General features: G+C 40.4%; 1 protein-coding gene across 2 annotated transcripts; it reads right to left on the minus strand.

Annotated features, from left to right (window-relative positions):
• Positions 1-4,143: 4,143 nt before the first annotated feature.
• LOC132984893 (single-minded homolog 1-like) lies at positions 4,144-15,351 on the minus strand. 2 transcript variants are annotated; one of them, XM_061051921.1, is made up of 11 exons: positions 15,177-15,351; positions 13,387-13,466; positions 13,195-13,284; positions 12,937-13,045; positions 12,399-12,484; positions 11,894-12,093; positions 11,573-11,679; positions 11,286-11,433; positions 8,213-8,369; positions 7,703-8,087; positions 4,144-7,232 (listed from the first exon to the last, which is right to left on the minus strand). In XM_061051921.1, the coding sequence occupies exons 1-11, from the start codon at positions 15,349-15,351 to the stop codon at positions 6,490-6,492; spliced, it is 2,280 nt and encodes a 759-aa protein (XP_060907904.1). In that variant the 3' UTR covers positions 4,144-6,489. The 2 variants fall into 2 exon arrangements, with proteins under 2 accessions (XP_060907904.1, XP_060907905.1); XM_061051922.1 differs by lacking the exons at positions 13,387-13,466; positions 15,177-15,351 and having other exon boundaries at positions 4,145-7,232; positions 12,937-13,041; positions 13,195-13,272.
• Positions 15,352-20,713: the final 5,362 nt, after the last annotated feature.

The following is a 20,713-nucleotide window of genomic DNA, read 5'->3' on the forward strand; positions in this document are numbered from 1 at the left end:
ACACCGGTTTGCTTATGAGTGCTGCAGGGATGCTAGGAGCAGAAAGAAGAGCCCGGCTGATGTGCCACTTTAGACGCAGAAGATTTCAAAACAGAGCGGCTGAAAGGCCTCTCAGGAGAGGTGTTGAATCAATCTGAAGATTTGTAGCGTGCATGTTGTGCGCTCGTCAGTGCACGAGGGCTTCATTCCTGCAACTCTACAGGAAATCATTTAATATAGATACACTTACAGCGGGTTTCTTGTGCCTACACGTGTCCCTAATGGGATGATTTGAAACATCATAATATATTAAGACATGAAAATCAGATTTCTCTCTGATGTGATCTTGGCAGATTTGCTCGGCTGTTTATAGACAGAGAGTTGCAAACAAATAAACAAACAAACATCAGCTCCATTGGCACGAGTTTGGAGAGCCTTTCTCAGGGTTGTTGGAGTGAACAATAGTAGAGGAAAGAGAGAGGGGGGGGGGGGAGAGAGGAGCTAGGGATCCTGGGTGGCTCTGTGGATTTGTTGGCAGCAGTGAAAGCAGGGAGAAGAGCGCTGATAGCAGCCAGACTCAAGCTGTGGGCAAATCAAGCGTGAAATCAGGAACAAAGGGATTCACAGGATTGGAGGGCATTAGATTCACACTGTCTGAGCCCTGCTTGTGTGTGTGTGTGTGTGTGTGTGTGTGTGTGTGACAGGAGATCAGGATATTGTACATGTAGTCTTTTTTTAATAGCCTCATTGCAGAGGGATTAGTGAGTTTTAAATTAAGGTGCTTTTGATGGGGTTTTGTAGAAGTGATCATCCTTTTGGTGTGATTGTGAGTTAAAAAACTTCTGATTCAAGGAGGAAACATTCCATCAAAATAGAAATAGCTTTCTTAGTTTCAAGTTTGAAGGATTTTCCTCTTATGGACGCATTTTTTTTTTTTGTAGTTTTGCTATATCGGCAGTTATTGACACCCAAAATCAGTTGTTAATGAGATCATCATTAAACTCTGAGGAGACATCTGCTATAGAAGCCAAAGGCCAACAGTTGTTTTCTAAATTATATCTGAGAAATGAGTATCAAAGAAATGAAATAGTGACATCATTTTGACTTATGATTGAATTCAGGACTTCAGAATCAATTACTCAGATAACAGAAATTGAAAATGATTTGTCTGTTTCTATTGCAAGTTTTTAAATCCTAAGATCATTGCACGCTATTTAAGTGTTTGTAGTTTGGGATAACTCTCTGATATTTTGTGTTATCCACAAATCAGTAAACAGATCAAAAACCAACAATCAGGTTTTTATGCAGGTTGAACTGTAACCAACTTATATCTTATATCTTCTGCTTTGTTAACTTAAAACTGCGAAAACATAAAGAAACCCAGCCACACTGCTGTACTAGAAGAAATGTTCCTTCATTACTTTTGAGCCTGGGTATTGAAGTTTATTGAAACCAACAACACATTTCTGTAGCTGTAAGCACTCACAGTATTAGCACTCTAACTCCGCATCAGGAAGTATAGTCCCGAACAAATGTTTCATATCAGCTTGAGTAAAGTAATCTTAAAGCTACAGTGCTCAGCTTTTTAAAGTTTTTATGAACTCTTTGTAAAATCCAAACTATATATTTCAGACTTTTTCTTAAAGCTCCTGTGAAGACTTTTCATTTTGTTTGAATTTTGGCGCCCCCTCAGGAAAAAGCCATACATCTAATCTTGTCCTCTACATGTGTCAGCATTGCTTTTTAATAAATAAAAAAAAATCCATCCTACTTTCTTCTATCAGTCAAATGGAGCAGTGATTACACCCTGTCCGACACCTACCCCGCGGCAGCAATTTCAAGCATTTATAATAACTATATAAAAATAATTAGTGTTGTTGCTGATGGTCTCATTTGCTTTTGGAGGTCATTAAGACGCATCTGAAAGAATTTCAGTTTCAGTTTCATAACCTGCTCAAACCTCTTTAAGAGCTTTAAGGAGATGAATATGTTCACTATGGGGATCTAAGGACTTGGATGTTAAGGCCACAGAGTAGCAAACATTGGTGGATTTGGTCTTTCATGAGACTTGTAAATAAAAGATAAATACATATAATGTTATCATTTTAATTCAAATGTATAAATAGTGTTTATCAACCTGCTTAAACAGTTCGATAAAGTCAGTGAGGGTAGTGAGGGTAAAGACATCCCATTATAATGCTTTAAAGTGCATGGATTTTTTTTTTTTTTTTACCTTGCCTGTAATTAGCTGGATCTTTTTCTCAGCAGCATTCCCTAATCAGCTGCTGTGACACAAAGACAAACCTCATTTCCTCTCAAATTTGCACAATGACCTCAGCCTCCAGGCTCAGCCAATCAGATCGACCGGATGACCTCAATATCCTGGTCCACCCGATCAGAACATCTAAATGTGTTCTGGTGCAATGAGGTCTGCAGCAGAGGTGTCACTCGGTGCCCTGCTTGAATGATTTTCCCAGCTCTTTTTGCCCCCTGCCTGACTCATTTGCAGGTGAGTCACTGGCAGCAGTGCAAGCTTGAATTGTTGTTGCATAGGAACTGGTTGCGAGCATGTTTTTTTTTTACAATGCAAAGGTCAAATAAGAAACGTAAAGCTGTAATTTCTGAAAATAAAGAACTGGAAGATCTCCATTTAAACTTAAAGTCGCTACAAAGTGCACACAAAAACAAAATGTTAAAAATGTTTTTACTCCACGCTGGTCTGCAGCAGCAGCATCATAGGAAAGACTCTCTACATGCCTGTTTGAATTGTGGAGGCACAAGTGGCGAAAACACTTTAATTGACATATGAATATGCAGTGGTACCTCAATCCTGGGCCTGAAATAAATCAAGAAAATCCAGGAGCTATCCCAAACCTCAGCACCCAACCTTGGTTGTATTCTGTGGTTGTTGGTAAGTTTGGATCCGTCGTGACGCCCCGAGATCTGGCTCCTGTGGTTCTGCACTTTACCTCCATATCGAGGTGATTGCATGGCCCAAGCAGGATCTTTAGCTCCTCTTACGTCTAATGCCTTACAGTGAAAAGACACTGATTCACTTACATGCCTTTTTATCAGCAGTAGCATAGTAGTTTCACTGCAAATGATTATATTTGTAGTACTGTGGTTCATTATTGGGCGGTTCCTACGGGTTAAAAGAATCATTAGCTTAAAACGCGTTTTCTTTAAATTGTTTTTATTTCTGATTAATTTAATTGTAGACCTAACATCTGCTTTATTCCACTTACATCTTAAGTTGTTACTTAAACTTTCAAAGATTCCTCTGTTTCAGTTTAAGAGTGGCCTCCATTGTCAGTTTGTTACCTCTGCAGACTCTTTGTTTTCTGTTGACTGTGATGGAAAATAACTCAATTTGCCATTGAATACATTTCTGAAGTATTTATGCTTTACACAGGAATTTTCCATTTTCCAAGTTTATTCTCCTACCTCCCCTAACTTCAGATGGAAATATTGTAATAACATTAAATGTCCTCGGAGGGACTCATGGTTCATTTTGGAAACCCTCGCAGACAAAGGTTGTACTTTTACCTCTTTGAAAAGTGTTATCGTGTGTCTGCAGTGTTTTTTTAACCAAAAAAAAAATCTTGCTGTCTTCTCTAAACTTTTGTCCCAAAAACATCCTACTGTTGCTTATTTTAGTTTCATAAAAATAGGAGTGCTTGTTGTTGTTTAGGATTAGCTTTTATTGTCTTTAAATCGAAGAGAAACTGGTTCTTGTGAAATCACCAGCTTCTTTCTAAAGGACTATGGGGGCGTGGAGAGGATTTTCAGTGTAGGGGTAAAGAGGGTGTTTGTAAGTGTGCAAAGTCTGGGCAGAGGGCCCAGTGTTTGGCCACAGTTGTAGTTGACTCTACACGTGAAAGCCTTCAGGGCACATCAGGCAAAAGCCTCAGTATTTAGAGGGGGAAAAAAACCTCCCATTATTGAAGCATCTTAGCAATAAACACACACTCACACACACTTTCACACACCCTTTCTAAACTTTGGTGATGTCAACATCAGTGCAGTTGCACCTCCTGGAATGACAGCAGCACTGATATCTGGCACACCATCACATGGTCACGTCAGAGGTGACTGATGGGGGATCTGCATCCAGGCCCAGAGCAGGTCCAGGTCCCTCCCAGCTCAGACAGCCAGCCAGGCAGGCCAGCCAGCTCTCCAGCTACATGTGAATAACTTACATATATTAAAATACATGGCAGCCAAATTGGCTCTGAGCAGAGGTCAGAGCGGCTAAATGTGCAGGTTCAACAGCTCCAAACAACAGGAACGTGCTGCTGAAAGAACATTTACAACGTGACAGCACTGTAGTCCTATTAGCAGCGTGCTGTGGTAATGACTTGAATAATAATGTGAAACAATGTCATCCTTCAGCTTATTTGTGGTGAGGTACAATATAAAAATAAATGGTGGAATAGGGATTTTGATATTTTAAATTATTTTCAACAGATCCAATGAAAAACCAAATCCCAGAACAAATGTGTTGTACTATTGTCTCCGTTTTTCAAATTTAATGTACGTTGATCCTACAGGTATGTGTCATATAGCAGCATAGGCTGTGGTATAAAAACTATTTCATGCAAAATAATACTTTGTACATCCAAATATTTGACATGTAGATTCAGTTAATAATTGATGAAAGAGTATGATGTAGATATCCTGGATTTTCTTTCTTTTCAAGAATGTGTAAAAACTATCAAAAAAAAAAATTAAAAGGCAACCTCTTTTTACCCTTAAGACATTTCTGTACAATGCACATGGGCATTGTAGTTTGAGTCAAACTCAAAGAGTACCAAATGAATGCATGCACTGCACACTACAAGTTGGGTAGAGTTTGTCAAAAACTACAGTACCCAGCTGTTCTAGGAAACCATGTTACTTTTTCCAGGTTTCCGTTTCCAGTGTCAAAGTAACAGTAAAATCCACGGCCGTCTGCTTCTGCATATTCTTATTTTTGTCTTTATCTACTGTGCATATATTTCAGATTTATAACAAATCAGACATTTATTATGATCCTGTGGTGTTGGCAAGATGTTTGTAATTCAATGACATGGAAATACTATCTTAACTTATTGAGTATCTATATGCATATTCAAATCCATAAGTATTCATACATGTCAACATCTATTGTATACAGTTGTCCTTTAGGTCTTCAATGAATACATAAAAGCGTTGTACGTCTACATTATGTATTTAAATCACAGTCATTGACTGTTTGAGTCGGCAGCATCGTGTGTGTGTGTAACATTCAAAGCAGTTTGACAGTTAAATGTACAACAATAAAATTACAGAGACAAAAGTTCTTTGTTTACAACTGTATTTAGATTTAGAGACTTTTTAAAACCAATTAATAAATTATCTGGTAACTACTTTTCCAAAAGTTCATAGTGTGATGATATTTACATCATAGAATAAATTAGAAATAAAAGACATTCAACATGTTTTTTTTAGAGAGGCTTGTATCAATTATCTTAACCCTTTAGGCTCTCATGACATAAGAATGGATTTTTTAAAGAACAATATGTTCTTCAGAAGTTTAAAGCATACTCTCCATATGCTTACTAGTTGGGTAACAGTAACGTGAGATAACAGGAAAAATAATACCCTCTTATGTGATCTTTTTAGACCCAAATATAAGTGAAAACATCCCATGCCTACTTAGAGGGGAAAGGTCAATTACCTGTGTGTGGGAGGGCATTTAACAATGAATCAGAAGTTTACCTGTTTATCCAACACTTTACATATCAAAGGCATTTTTCTCTGTTTTTCCCTTTTCATTAATTTTTAAGAAAATCTAATATTGGTGTAATCCAAACACCTAAACTCATTTTATTCAACCAGTAAAGGTTCTACTCGGACAGAAAAAAATGACACATACAGAAAACAGCTCACTGACAAATAAATACCAGGAAACATTGACATCTTACAATAGTGAAACGCTTGCCTTTTCCATTTTGCACTTCTCATGTCAAACATTACACTCCGTGCGACAGTTTTCAGGTGAAGGGGCAATGGAACAACACACTTTCTTTACTACCTTTGGAAACCGTGTCCCGGACAGATTAACTTACATGGCCAATGATGCATGAGGTGTTTTGGAACAGAAACACTGGCTTGATGTTTAACTAGATTCAGAACTTGAGTTGCCTTTTGCAGGGAGGTAAATTCAGTCAATCTCCATTAAAATAACACTGTACTCCTATGAAAGGGAGCAAACTTCCTCCCTGTGAAGTGGCATACCCAGTGTCACTTTTTCTTTAACACTAGTTCCTCTGACGATGAGTAGAAGAGTGGTGTGACACAAAGGCCGACAAAAACAAGATGTGCTCAATGGGCCACCAAGGACAAACCAATCAAGCACAATTACTCGTTTGGTCTTTCTTGTCCCGTCGTTTGCGTCAAGCAGCTGGTCCGTGTTTACTTGTGCATAAAGCCTCCACCATCGTCCGCCATCCTCTTCTAGAGAACAGAACCTATGTGCACCAGATATCGTCAGCTCCCATTGGTTATTATAACAGAGGTGGCCTTATGTCCCTGCATCTGCTCCGCTTGCATCCTGACATGGGATGCCATATCATACTGGACTCCCCCACAGGCCAGGCTGGAGTAACTCCTCAGGTTCTCTGGGTCGTACAGGTGCTCCAGAGAGTACCCGGTTAAAGCGTAAGCCGCTTGCCTGTCCAGCGGCTGTCGATCTTGGGCTGTGTAGAGCAGCGGGCTTCCTTGGGGTTGTTGAGAGTGAGGTGAAAGATCAGTCTGCATGTAGTCTTTGGCGAGGGAAAGGCCTGATCTAGGGATCCCATCCGAGCTGGGGCTGCTGAGACGTGAAATGGACGCCGGGCTGGTTGTGTTGTCGTCATTGTCATGTGGACAAGAAACTTTGACTCCATCCCGGTGATGGAGGCGTTCAGAGGAGAGGTCCATGCTGGGGGCTCCAGGACCACGGCACACCACACTGGGCATGGTGAGCTGGGAGTGGTGGGGTAGCGTGGAGGTAAAACATGGACTGTGAGCTTTGGCCAGTCCAGAGACGTCCAGTGGCGCCTTGTGTTGCTGCAAACGAGTCTCTTCCTCTTTGATCATCTGCTGCGTGGCTCGGATTAGGGTCTCCATCTTGCTTGGTTCTCTAGGGGTTGCCCGGAAGTGGTCACCATGGTAGCGCTCACCTGAATCACTGGTGGACCCACCTCCATCAGGTGAACTCACTACACTGTCTTCATCCCAGTGACCCCGACCTGTAAGGAGAGTTCAATGGCCATATTTTAATACAGATGATTTAAAAAAAACAACATTGTGTTATTACTTAATTTGATCCTTTGTGCTTGCATTCCCAAATGTTAAGACTGCTCAGATCATGATCTGCCTCCTACACTTCTTCTCAAATACTAGTACAAGTTTTCTAAACCAAAAGTTGCCTATGTAAGTGTGTAATTCTTCTTTAAATGTATAAAGAATTGTGGTCCGTTACACTGAATCTCTTGGCAGAAGCACACTGGGGGTTGATTCCCAGTTCGAGATGTAGAATAACTTGGCTTTCAATTGCAGGCAATTTTTAAACAGATGGTAGCAATCACCACACTGGCAAGAGACGGCGTAAACAACTTAGCATGTCCCATAATAACATTTGGAAAACAGCTACCAGGAGAACCTAGGCCAGAGCTATTTTCAGAGACAGATGGTTGTGGTCTCAACCCTGACACCTCACCGTGAATGGCTCCATGGTAGGATGTGATTTCATAGCCCTCACTGTTCTCCGCAGACGACTTCGGCAGTGAGAGAACAGAGCGCGTGGCGTCCCACCACATTTCCCTTCCCGACTGTGGCGTTCCTAAGAAGTAGCGGCCACTCTGGCATCGCACCCGGTCACATGTGGTGGTGTGAGGATGGGTTGTCGCATGGGCAAGATCATCTTCTGATAGACCCAGGCCGTAACACAAGGATCCTGCTTCGGGATACAGTCGGTAGGCACAGGATGCCTCCGCAGCCTCAGTGGGGTCCAACAGCTGAGGAGACGCAGAGTCAGTCAGCGGGCTCCCTCCCCACTGGCTGTCTTGGTCCGACTCTGAACGCTCTGGGTTGAAAGCTGAAAACTGCAGTCAAAAAAAACAAAAAATCACATTCTAGCCTTGGAGATTATTTTTAACAAGCAAGCCTGCACAAGTCTCTTTTCTTGGTTAATAATAATGGAGCTACCATTATACAGGCTGTTTATTACCTGGGGGTAGGGTGACACTCTGGCTTTGGCCTTCGCTGGGGTCAGACGTGACTTGGTACTCTTCCTGTCTTCACTGTGATTGTCGGCATAAGGGAAGGCAGGCTTGGTTGGGCTCATTTGGTCCAATGACAGCTGCATTCCCTTGTACTCAGTATCCCTTTTGACACAAGCAAAATACATATTAGAGACAAATGTGCAGTTTTAACCCATATTTATCAAATTTGTGGCTTTTTAGCCAAGCTAGATGCTCTAGGTATTGTAATTCTGGATAGAGGACAACTTTGGTCAAAATTGAACTATCTTGATTTTGAGGGTAATTACTCAGCACCTTCAGGACAGATTGCAAAGAAACTAGTTGCATGTGTTAATTCCCCCCTCAGGACAGTGCCAAGGGAACCAGGGGAAAAATCAGAACTTAAGGAAAATACTTGAGAAACTAATAGGGTTTCATGTAATATAGACATTTTATGATGGGCATTTATTTTCATTATCCAATCATCTGTCAATTTTTCATATGATTGTGAAATAGTTTTTAAGTTTATGAATGTAAGAAATTATTGTTTAAAATTATTTTACAATTTTCCTGAACCAAAACTGTTCAAATTGCTCAACTTCTGAAACCAGCAATTCAAACCCAAATAATTTTCATGTAAAAAATCTGCAAATCTTTCTGAAACTGTTAAACATTTTTGCTCAAAAATCTCAGAACCATATGAATAATTATCAAAATATTTGCCATTTAAATGAGCTCCTGATTAGATTGTTGATTACTGGGACAGCTCTAAAACGAATGACCTTCCCATCAGCCAATGTTAGCATGCTAGCTGACCTAACTAAGGCGTTACTATACATTTAAAAACATCTGCTTGGTGACTTTGTCATCATTTGCTTGCTGGCATCAGCTCCACATTACCAAACACAAATCCCTATAGATGCATTAGACTCTTACGTTTTATCTAAATATGAATGCATCTCAACTCTTAAAAAGTCTTAGCTTTGTCTTCTGCAGACCACTGAGCAGGTACATTGCGCTGTTGATGGTTGAGTGCTTGCAAAGGGCAACTTTGATTGTTGTTGAAGGAGGGCATATAGCGTTGTTCACCTTTCCCCTACAGATCAATCATTTCAGTGCTCCTTAAACCTCTACGCTAACATCTCCAGCATATCACACTGATACTCTCTTTGTATCTTACACAGTCTTTGTGATAGTGTTGCACCAAGTGACATAATCAGTAATTTATCTGCAGCAGACATCTCCACCAATATTAAATACAGATACACAGCTGCACAGACATATTGCAAACGAACTCTTAATGCCACGAAGGACAATATAACTATGAGATGTGAAAACAACATTTAAAATAAGCTCAAGAGATTAAGCTCTCCCACTTCTGAGAAAGCAACAGACAATGTGAAGAAAGTTAATCATTCCTTTTAGCAGTATAACCATTGCTAGACCATGCCAAATAGCAGTGTGCAAACACAGACGCATGCATGTGCACAGAAACGATCTATGCACTCTTCCTCTTCTGCAGGAATCTAATAAAAACTTTTTTTTACATGTACCCTTGCATGCAGCTTGTACAACATCTTTGACACTTTAACCCACTGTCCTGTGGCTGAACTCGATCCAAGCGTCACTGTCGAGGGAGTGAAAAAGGCTCCTGTGTCAAGTGTTCAGCAAACATGAGCCTATTCTTAACTTATCACATCAACAGTATGTAATAGCAGCTGCCTGGCATTTTAAACCCTGTGGCCCATCCCTGACCCTGCACAGTCCGCCTCTTTAATATGACTCTAAATATGACCCATTCTTCATGTACAACACCTCTGGGGAACGACTGTGTTTGGAGAGCCAGTGCACAGTGTGAGTGTTATTTGCTCTTGCAGGTATAGTTGCCGTGGCTGCTTCTGCATCCTATCTGCGCCCTGGCTGACTTGTGTCTGAGCCAATAATGTCGGGCCGTTGTGCAAACTCAGCTGTGTTAGCCGAATTCCACCTCAGGGTCAATGTCAGAGCACCTCATGCCTGAAAATACGCCACCAGCCAACCTCTAAACATGATTTATTAATGGATTCATGCCGGGTTAAAATGCTGTCAGAGCAAGGTGATTGAATTTGTGCTTGCTTTTTTAAATGTCGTTGTTTTATGTCGTGTAGTCGCGCTAGTGCTAAGCGTTAGCTGTTTGGCTATATCTGTGGGAGAGCTCGTTTTGCTGTAAAAAATTCACTGTCATTTTAATGTAGTTACTTTGTTTTCTTCTAACTGCATTGAGGAAATCGATACCCGGAGTGCAGCTGTATGCATGCGCTACACGTGTGCAGACTCACAAACACACACGCACACAGAAGGACTCGCACACACTCAGAAAAGCGACATGTGGATCAAGAAAACCTAACAAGGAAAATCCAACATGTGCTCCAGCTATGAGATGGCTATTGATTCCTAGTTCCCTGTTTGATCGATTTTGCTTCCTCGGACTGCAGATCGATGGTGACAGTAGAGGTTTTTTGATGGGGTTGAACCCCAGTGTTTGTCTTGCTGTCTCCGAGGGGCCTAAGTGTGCTTTGTGCTCTCATAACACACAACTGCCTGAGCCCTGCAGCAGTATTTGGCAGATTTGCTCAGAGAGGCTACAGAGGGATGAAGAGAAGGATTTCTCCAAGAGACAAAGAACCTGACGGATCATCGAGTGAGCTGCGAGCATGGATCACAGGAGTGTATGATATGATTCTTGCTTAATCTGGTTAAATTTCCAATGCTGTGTTCCCGCTGCAAACACCATTAAATATGCAGCTGCTTTTAGCCCTAGCCTTGTGTTACTATCTTCACATAGCTGTCATTTCAGCGATCGCAGTCCAAAAAGCAATCAATGTAACGACTTAACTTTCGAAAAATTTGCACGATTCACAGTTACACATAAAAGCTTTCAACCACTTAACAATAACTTAACGTTCTTTAAAAAGTACAGCCAAAAATATATCGAGCTTGATATCATCCATTTCGTGGGAGCGGCTCCCTGAAAATAACTTTCCTTCAGTTTTAGGTCAAAAATCATTGAGGGAGACTCACGTTAGGACATAGTTGACGCTGACTATGCAGTGGGGTCTCGATGACCGGCTGTTGTGCACAATGGTGGCGTAACTCTGGACCCAGACCCAGCCGCCGTGCTTGGCCAGGAAACGATAATACTTAGTGGTGACTTGGCCTTTCACCAGCACTGAGGGGAAGAAAAGAGTGAGGCAGAAGAGAGAGCTTAATCTCAGCACAGACATTTGTTTGTGCCGTTGTGTGTTTGTGTGAGACTGTCTGCAGCAAGGTCTTGTAGAAGAAGAGAGAGAGAGCAGGTTGTGACTCACAGAGGTGGTGTGCACAGCGGAGATGGAAGGTGTCACAGCTGTGGACGTGATGGTACAAGGTTTTCTCTATCAGGTCCTGGGGCTCGTAACCTGTCAGCTCGGCCACCCTGAGGACGAATTAATCAGCTCTGTTAAAGAATATACACACTGATACAGGGATTCTTTGATTTCTCTGTAATTCTTGTGTTAAAAAGGCAACTGTTGTATCTGTGGAGCTGCTCAGAGCTGGTTCAAGTCCGCTGAATATGCTTTACACACAACAACAAAAAAGATCTAAAAAGAAAGACAATACAGTCACAATATAGTTGATTGCTTTTGTACCTGGAGTCGAGGAAGATGAGCTTCATGTCTAAACTGGCTCTGAACATGAACATGTTGCTGTGCAGTTTGATCTCCGTCACAGCGCTGGGCGGTAGTGAATGACCCACGGCCACCAAACCCACGTTCTGATAGCAGCCCTCGAAGGGGGACATGTCCAAACTGTACTGACGGATCTTCAGGTAGCCGCTGCAGTGGATCACCTGAGGAGGGGGCAAGACAGAGTGAGGAAAAGGAAAACCCCAGAAATGCATCTTTATTACAAGGTGTAATGAAGTTGAATTATTTACTGCATGGAGCAAAATGTACTTTAAAAGAAACATTTTTTTTCACATCAGACACATTACATAATAATATATATCCTAATATTTTAAAATAAGATTTGTAGTCTACTAAATATAATTAAAGCTTTTTAAATACGTAACTAATTGATTGCAATGAATTGTTTCATTAATGAATAACGACCTTATTAAATATCATGAGCCGTAAACACAGTTGTAATGCCCACCTTGTATCCACCACTAGTCAGGCCTGCGTTTCTTTTGGCCAGCACACATTTCATCCGCAAAAAGAAAGAGCGCTCCATTTCATATTCTGAAGGATGAAACAAATATATATCTTAGACTGTTTGATTTACAACAACATTTAGAAAATCTCATAGACTGTCGCTGTATTATTATTATTACTTTTTTTTTGCGTATTTGGAAACGTTTCAAACTGCACCGTGACTCACTTAGAGAGAAAAAAAAGGCCTCAATTTTATTAACAATATTCAGTGATAACAAAATGAACCTATGATCTGTGTAAATATACGAAAACACAATAATAGTTGAATACACAAATACTAAGATGATTTCTATTTCCAGATAACGCATAGAGCAGATTACGCACACTGCAGACTCCATCTGCGTCTGTCTCCCATCTGTGTAACACTGACATTTCTAATGGCTACATGCAGATTGCACACACAGTAAATTGTAATTCGATTGCATAAAGACGTCGACATTTGCACTTCGGGAATATTTGGATAGAAAATGTGTTTTTACCTTGGACGAAGTGTGAGTGATAGGGCTGATGCGGCGTCAGCACGGCGGTCATCTCGTCGTGATCGGCAGGATGGACATATTCATAAATACTGTTCCCAGTCAACTCTACCTGTTGACAATAACTCAGGTAATTAACACGTCATAACTGTCTGGTGGTTGTGTGTATATTTAGATTTCAGCAGAATATCACAGGAATGCAGAATATTAGAAATAGATGAATGTGTTTTTTTTTTTTTGTTTTTTTTTTGGAAAACGGACCTGAGACAGTCCCAAGTGGACTGACGCTGTCTCTGAGATGTACATTATTTTTCCATCCGGAGCCACAACGAAAATGAAGCCGTCCAACGTCTGTGAATAAACGAGAAGCCATAGATACACATTTGTCGTTATGACGGACACTGCCGCGTAGTTATATTGTATTGTCTTTATTATAATAATAATAGGCTTTACCTGCAGTAAATGAGACCCCAGCTCTCGTCCAACATTTTCCAAGGATCTTCGGCTTGTGTGACCCCACGCTTCACCCAGACCTGCAGAGTCAAATAATAATGTTTGGCTTTCAGGCTATTGCTAATGCAATTTACCTTTTCATTAATATTAACAATTAAAATAGGTTATACGATACCATATATGACCATATAATTCTACATTGTCTGTGGTATTACAGTTGGCCAACTGAAAAAGCTGTCTCTCAAGCTGTAGCCTATATAATAGGTTACACACACACACACACACACACACACACACACACACTCAAGCACACACACTCACACATACTCTCGAGCCTGCAGGCGTGCCTATTAAAAAGGCCTATTTAGTGTTAAAGCATTCACACAGTGCGCTCCTGTGTGTCACATGTTGCTCAGAAGCTCTCTGTTGGTGTTTACAAGGTGCATTCAAGGGCAACGTGCCTCTTCAAACGACTGTAATTAGACCTTAATTGTGACGAGATGACATAGGCTCATTTAAATACCACGATACAACTGCGAGAAAATATCAAATGAGATTTTTTTTATGGTTAAAATAAATCTAAATTTAAATTGGACAAAAAAATAGGCTATGCCTCTTCTGTTCAGCAGGAGAGGAAACTGAACAAAGAAGATCAGCAGTGCTGTTATTTTAAATGTATTAGAAATCTCATGGAGCTGTGGTATCATCAGTAAATGATAGATGTTCGCTTCCCTGCTGCAATCGAAAATGATATGGATAGGTTGCGTTGTCGGACATGTAGCTTAATATCACTCCGCCAGAAGAGAACAATGTAAAAAGAGAGTACAACACAATGTTGTTGTTTTTCTGCGGAAGGATGCATTATATCAAAGTCGTTTTTCTTAATATTTATTTAGGCTATTTATTTTTTAAATCTTAGTCTTTCTAGGCTATTTCTTCCACGTCAAATTTAATGACAGGAATATACTCATGTTTACGTGTGGCTTCTCTGATTTCATGGGAGATCATTACATATTTTTTTTCTTGCATAAAAGCTGGAGCATGTGTAAGACAGTGTGTCTCGTGTTCACGTGGCTCTGGGTGATGAGAGGCCGTGCAGGGCCTTTTTTCATTCATAATTGGTCCGTCTGGTTCTCAGTCACGCAGTGAAAGCAGCCTGTAGAGAGGGGCTGTTTGAAAGATGGTGGCAGATCGTTTCCTTTAGACACTGAATTAAAAACCAACATAATCCGTTAGGCAAGGCTCCCTGCAGATCAGGGAAATATGGCTGCAATGTTCCTGAATCATCTAAACCATTTTAACATCGAATGATTTAAAATGAGCCTGTGACGTTGTGTCTTTAGGCTACCTAAGTTGCCTTCAATTTTGTTTTTTTTCGATCTTCAATTAGCCAGGCTATGAGTACAGGCTACAGTATGACTAATACAACTAAAGTCGATTTAAAAATTACTCAAATGTAGCCTCGGCTTTATATTTGTATTTTAAAACAATAAATATTGTAGCAACTTTTGATTAGGCTATATAAAAACAACTAGTGGAATAGCCTATGATGTTAAATAATGACTTTAGTCCCCTAGAGCCTTTTTTTCGGTGGCTGTGAATAAATTCACACTTTGTGACCTCGACAACATGCAAACACCTTGATAAAATAAAAATGTCTCACTATTGTTTTAAAGTAGGTTAAATAATGAATATGTTTGTAAAAAATCCGTGTATTGTCACTGAAGAGATGACGTGTTAAAAAAAAAAATATCTCAGCGGAGTTGACAGTGGTGCGTTCAATGTCTCACCCTGAGGAAAAACAATCCTCATCTTCAGGTAACTTGTGGTCAGTCTTATGATCGACGCTTTGTCCAGCTGGGAGGTGATGGCGGACGGTAAAGGCAACATTTTAGCCAGTTCATAAAATTCACTGTTCTCCTTTTCTCGTCTAGTCCTTGCTGCAGTTTTCGATTTTTCCTTCATCTCTGCGCCGATTCACTGAGAAATCCTTCCGGGTCTGAATGTAGTCCTTCACATCAGCTCTTTGACTGAATCCTCCCTGCTTTGCCTCGTTTTCATCGCTGATTTGTCTTAATTAATAGAGAGGCTTGAGTTTTAATAGACACAGTGGAACCCCCAAAAAATAAATATTATTATGGTAAATTCCTGATTAGGCTCAGTGACACATCAACTGGTTGTAGATAAACCTCCACTGTTCTGCAGCGACAATTCATCCATGACCTGCAAAACACAGACAGGAAAAACACACATTATTTCCATATCCAGATGCATTTGCAGTGTCCCTGATTTTACACGGTTTGGTCGGACACGATGCAAGTGTCCTGCTTCAAAATGTTGATGCAGGCCTGAGAGAACGATGGAGCCGGACCTGGAAAAACAATGGCCCTGTGTTTAAATAATAGGCTAAGCTTTTCTTTTTTTTTTTTTTTGCACAAAACGGAGCAGAAAAGAATGACCGAAGCGTAAAAGATATAGGTGCTAACGATGAGGGAAGCAGAAAAAAAAAACTTCAATGAGATACAATATCCCTTAGAGTTATTTTATTATCATGAAATTAAAAAAAAGCAAACGTAGCCTCTTATTTCATCCCCCTAAAGGATTCAATCGTGTTTTTTTAAGCTCCCTGCAAATAGGCTATGGTAAATTGTAGGCCTGATTTTAGAAAAAAACTGACAGCCTTTGATATGTATCTTAAAACAATTCAATTCTTGGTCCACTGATATTCAAATTATTATTTTGCTTGTGAAAAAATAAGAATAATAAGAAACATACGTCATGTTGCAGATCGCTGCGTTTTGACTCAACAGTTCCGGAAACGTAACTGCGTTGTGGAAAACAACTGAGATTTAAAAAAAAAACAAAAAAAAAAAAACTCACAGTCAGATTTATTTAGCCTATATATATTTTTTTCTATCAAATGAAATAGTCTTCGCTTTTTTTTTTTTTTTTTTAGCTCTGCGGGATGACAGACTTGTTAACAGAATTATTTGCAGTCTTCCTACCCGCGCTGACACTGTTATTTCCCAGCATCGGAATCGATCCTGTAGCATTCCCAGCAGCCTGCTGGGAATTTCACCTGTCCTGAACCGGGTTCACCAGTCGTCCCAGTTAAGTTCGGTCTCAGCTCCTCGTGGATTTCCACCTGGAAAGGCGACCGGGCCGTGCACTGCATACACCTCTCCAAATTATAAGTACGCGCAACGAGTGGCATTCGTGCCCAACAAGCCTGCTCTCCTCCACTATCTCAATGTCCCTCTCTGGAGCTGCCGGGGACCCGCCCACTCTGTGCCCAGCCTGCTCTGATTGGCCGGGAGCGTGGAAAGTAATGTCGTGATTGGAGACCAACCGTGGGCGTCAACTTTGTACGCCAAGGTATTCGTACCGTTGGCCTGAGTGAGCTTCGATGTGATCTTGTTGTGTTTTTGTCATTAGCGTGGAGATCACGGATCAAGCAGAAATAAATGAATAAATCCGCTTAAAACAGCGCAGCGGGGGAATGTTCTGCAGGTGATGGGCTAAATAAAAGCTTCAGTAGGTGATTTTTTAAAGGAAAACATCCAGAACAAAAAGTTAAAAACATGTTTTTTTTTAACCAAAGAAAACAGCATAAAGATGTATTTAATGGATTAAAACAGACAATTAGAATCAGTTGACTCACATTTCTCATCATGTGAAATTAATGTTTTCTTCATATCATGAAATCGACCGAAATGAATAATAGGCTACGTGTAGGCCCATAACGCGCTGAGTGCAAATAGGTCCGATCACCTTGAACGTAATCAATTAACAGGCTACAACTTTTCATCGAGAAGGTTTTTTTTTTCTTTGCACTGAAAAAAAAAAACCCCAGTTAAATAATTGAATTGACAATTTGATGAAATGGGTTGATTTGGTTACTTTTGTTTAAGAAGCACCCACCCATGAAGTGTAGACACACCAGATAGTGTGAGTTATTATTCCTTTCGCTGCATTCCTCATGATGCTGCTGTTAGTTGTCTATTAATCACGAGGCTGTAAATCCTCCACCTGCGGAGCATGGACCTGCTCACCTGCTTCAGTGGTTCCACTCGTTTCCCCACACTTTATTTCTCTAAAGTTTGCCTCCCACTGGTCTGGATTAGAACCTTTTGGGTTCAGAATTTCTCTGAAGTGAAGGCGTTTTTTCTTCTTTATTCCTCAACAATGAGAGGGTTTTTAAAACAGAAGAGGTTCTGGATTCTGTGAAGTGGAGAGGATATGTGCTCATTCTTGGACTCTAAATTTGAAAGTGTAATCATGAGGTTGGCTTTGCATGATTTATCTATTTATTTCTTCCACATGGACAACACAGAGCTCATTTTTTCCTCTTATCAAATTTCCCTTCTGATCAAGTTCTCTTTGTATCAAGCAATTCTGGACTTGTGAATTTATTTTTATTTTTTTCCCGGCAAAAATCCAAATGCAAAACAGTTTACACCCTTATCGGAGAGCAATGAGCCAAACCAGAGCTCAGGCGATAGTTTTGGTGTCCGTCACACCCGTTTATCTGAGGATTAATTTCCACGGTGTGAATCAGATGAGAGCGCCGCAGCGCATGTAGTTTTTTAATTAGATACCTCGCGCTCAGATGGAGGAGGATGGGGAGGGGGAGGAGAGGGGGAGGGGGGGCTGTTGGTTAGAACAGCGGGCGCGGGGACGGGGACGCGGACGTATGACGGTGAGCTCATTACGCACATAATTAGGTCTTAAATTGATGCTGCATCCTGCCGTAATTGGAGATTCTCCTGCTGTCTGGGAGCAGATATCTCCTTCGTTGTGTGTGTGTGTGTGTGTGTGTGTGTGTGTGTGTGTGTGTGTGTGTGTGTGTGTGTGTGTGTGTGTGTGTTGTCTTAATGGCTTCAACTGGACTCAAAATAGATCCTTCAAGGCTCTACCTCTATTTTTTCCTCATTTCTGACAGAAAAAAAAAAACAGGGGAATAGAGCACATGCCGTTTAACAGTGTTGTTACATTTAACATGTCATTTTTAGATGTTTCTAAACAAAACCATCACATCTAATGTTTACACAACCTTGCATTTTCAACCTCTTGGTCTGTGAAGGTGTCCATCATCAGGATCTAATTTCTTTCCTATCTTTTTTACACAGTACCATTAAAAAGTCAGAGGTCATTGTATTGTCTATTCTAACATCCTCCTCAGTACAAATGAATTCCCTATATGATTTTTTAGCCCTAAAAAAAATCCACTTTAGTCACATTTTGGTGCCCTAACCCCCATTTCTTTTAACAAACCATCCTAGCAAATAGTGCAGCTTCCTGTCACCATGTACCTCTCTGCAGTGACTGACAGGTTTCCGGGTACACGCTCTGATCCGCAGGTAGAAGATACTGTTAATGCCCCCACCACAGGCCGTCACACCGGGGGAGCTCGCTTTGCCGTCCCTCCACCCACCCCCCCACCCCTCTCTCCGCCACAGGAGTCTCACCAATCTTTCCATTTTTATTGTGTTTTTATAAATCACCCTTCACAGTGGGAAGCCTGGTCTGAATTTCTCCCCAGCATGAAAAAAAAAAAAAAGTATTGTGAGGGGGTGTGGGTTAGTGAAGGTTGTGTAGGAAAGGACTCAGAGAAAAGGTTAGAAGAAGACTGGTGAGCAAGACACTTAGAGGTCATTTCCCCCTCACATGCCTTCCAGCTCCAAGATCCAGGATTTGGTTCTTGATGCTCTATACTTGCATTAACTCACATACAATGTATTATATACCTTTTATAAATGTGCTTTAGTGAAATTGAATTAAACAAAAAAAGAAACTTCAGCATCTCAGATTAAACAAAGACATGAAGCTTTTTTTGTAGATCTAGATGGTGGACAGAAATAGAATTTTTGACCCTGCACTCTCGTTACATTGTCGGATCCATGATGGACTGTTAAAAAAGAATCCACAGTGAATTAAAAGCAGAGATTTTTTACTTTCATTTGTACAGAAGTACCTAAATTGCAATGTTATTACCATGAGTTAAGCCATTGTTAATGGTATGTTATTCATGTTGATTCATCAATGCATTACAATATTTTACTTTCCAACTCATTATCAATTCAGAAAATACCGAAATCATTTATTTCCATTGTAATGAATCCCCACTCCATCATACTGTGATTCTGGTTGTGCAGAGGCCCCATTTGACTAAACAGCGTCTGTAAAATATTATTTTGGAGTCAGTTTGTTAAATGTGTGCACTTGTATTAGTTTATAACAAATATCAGAACTGTAATTAATTATCTGTGTATTTCTGTCATCTAGACGTATTAATGAATCAATCAATATGCCCCAATAAAGAATCCAATAATGACCCAAAGAATTGAAATTGAATTGAATTGTGAGCTTCTTGACAATAACCGGCCCTGGTGTGTTATGATAGCAGGAACTAATGTAGCTTCTAAACTTCTTCCTCAGCTTCAAGCAGAGATGATGGGCAGCTTCATCAGACGTCTGGTAAATTCAGTCATTTCCTAACTCCACATCCCATGATTTTTCTTTTTCGTTTTTTAAATTCAAGTCACATCACTAGTGTGGAAACTTACCAAACTTTGTTCAGCCATCTCTGAAATTGCCAAAAAGAATAAGAAGACTTTTTCTTTTCTTTTTTTGCATAAATGTATGGTTTCTACCTGGAGTTTCCCAAGTCTTCCTTAAGAAGATTTTTTATTTACAGTATATTTTTGAGGCCATTTTCACCTTTATTGGATAGGACAGCTGAAGAGAGACAGGACATTTTGGGAGGAGAAAGCATAGGGCCGGGCGATATGACCTGAAATCAATATCACGATTAATTAACGATTACATTTTTGTTTTTTGCCCTCATAGTTCACTGACATGGTCTCTACTGTAAATATGCTCAACTATTAAAGCTGGGATATTTTTTTTATAAAGAAAGAATATCTGATTAACTATTTTGTGGTTATTTATTGAATATTTCAAACTAAAATCAAAGCATTGCATGAACTGAAAACGACACATTTCAGTTTTAAAGTAGAAATTAAGTTTTTCCGCAGTGTTGTCTTTTTGTTCGGTGTCGTCTTACCTGAAGACAAAATGTGTCCAAAACGACGGACCATGCTTCCATGTCGCGGATTGGACGTGTCGTCACGCGATTCTGCCCTGAAAATAATCAAAATAATAATTAATTTCCGTTCAATCTCCCAGCCCTAGCGTGGGGAATGACATGCATCAAAGGGCCGCGTTTGGATTTGAACCCACAGCCGCTGCAATGAGGACTATAGCCTCGGTACATGGGGCGTGCGACATAACCACTAGGCCCCCCCTCAAGAAGCTTAATGTGTCA

This window comes from Labrus mixtus, chromosome 12 (genome assembly GCF_963584025.1).
Source record: "Labrus mixtus chromosome 12, fLabMix1.1, whole genome shotgun sequence".
In the NCBI taxonomy this organism is placed as follows: domain Eukaryota; kingdom Metazoa; phylum Chordata; class Actinopteri; order Labriformes; family Labridae; genus Labrus; species Labrus mixtus.

Bases quoted from the DNA above. Each gene is read 5' to 3' on its own strand.
- LOC132984893 (XM_061051921.1), bottom strand. From the start codon at position 15,351: ATGAAGGAAAAATCGAAAACTGCAGCAAGGACTAGACGAGAAAAGGAG. The intron at 13,467-15,176 runs GTGAGACATTGA...TTGACTCTGCAG, and splicing joins GAGGATTGTTTTTCCTCAGG to GTCTGGGTGAAGCGTGGGGT. The intron at 12,485-12,936 runs GTAAAAACACAT...TTCATCCTTCAG, and splicing joins TCACTCACACTTCGTCCAAG to AATATGAAATGGAGCGCTCT.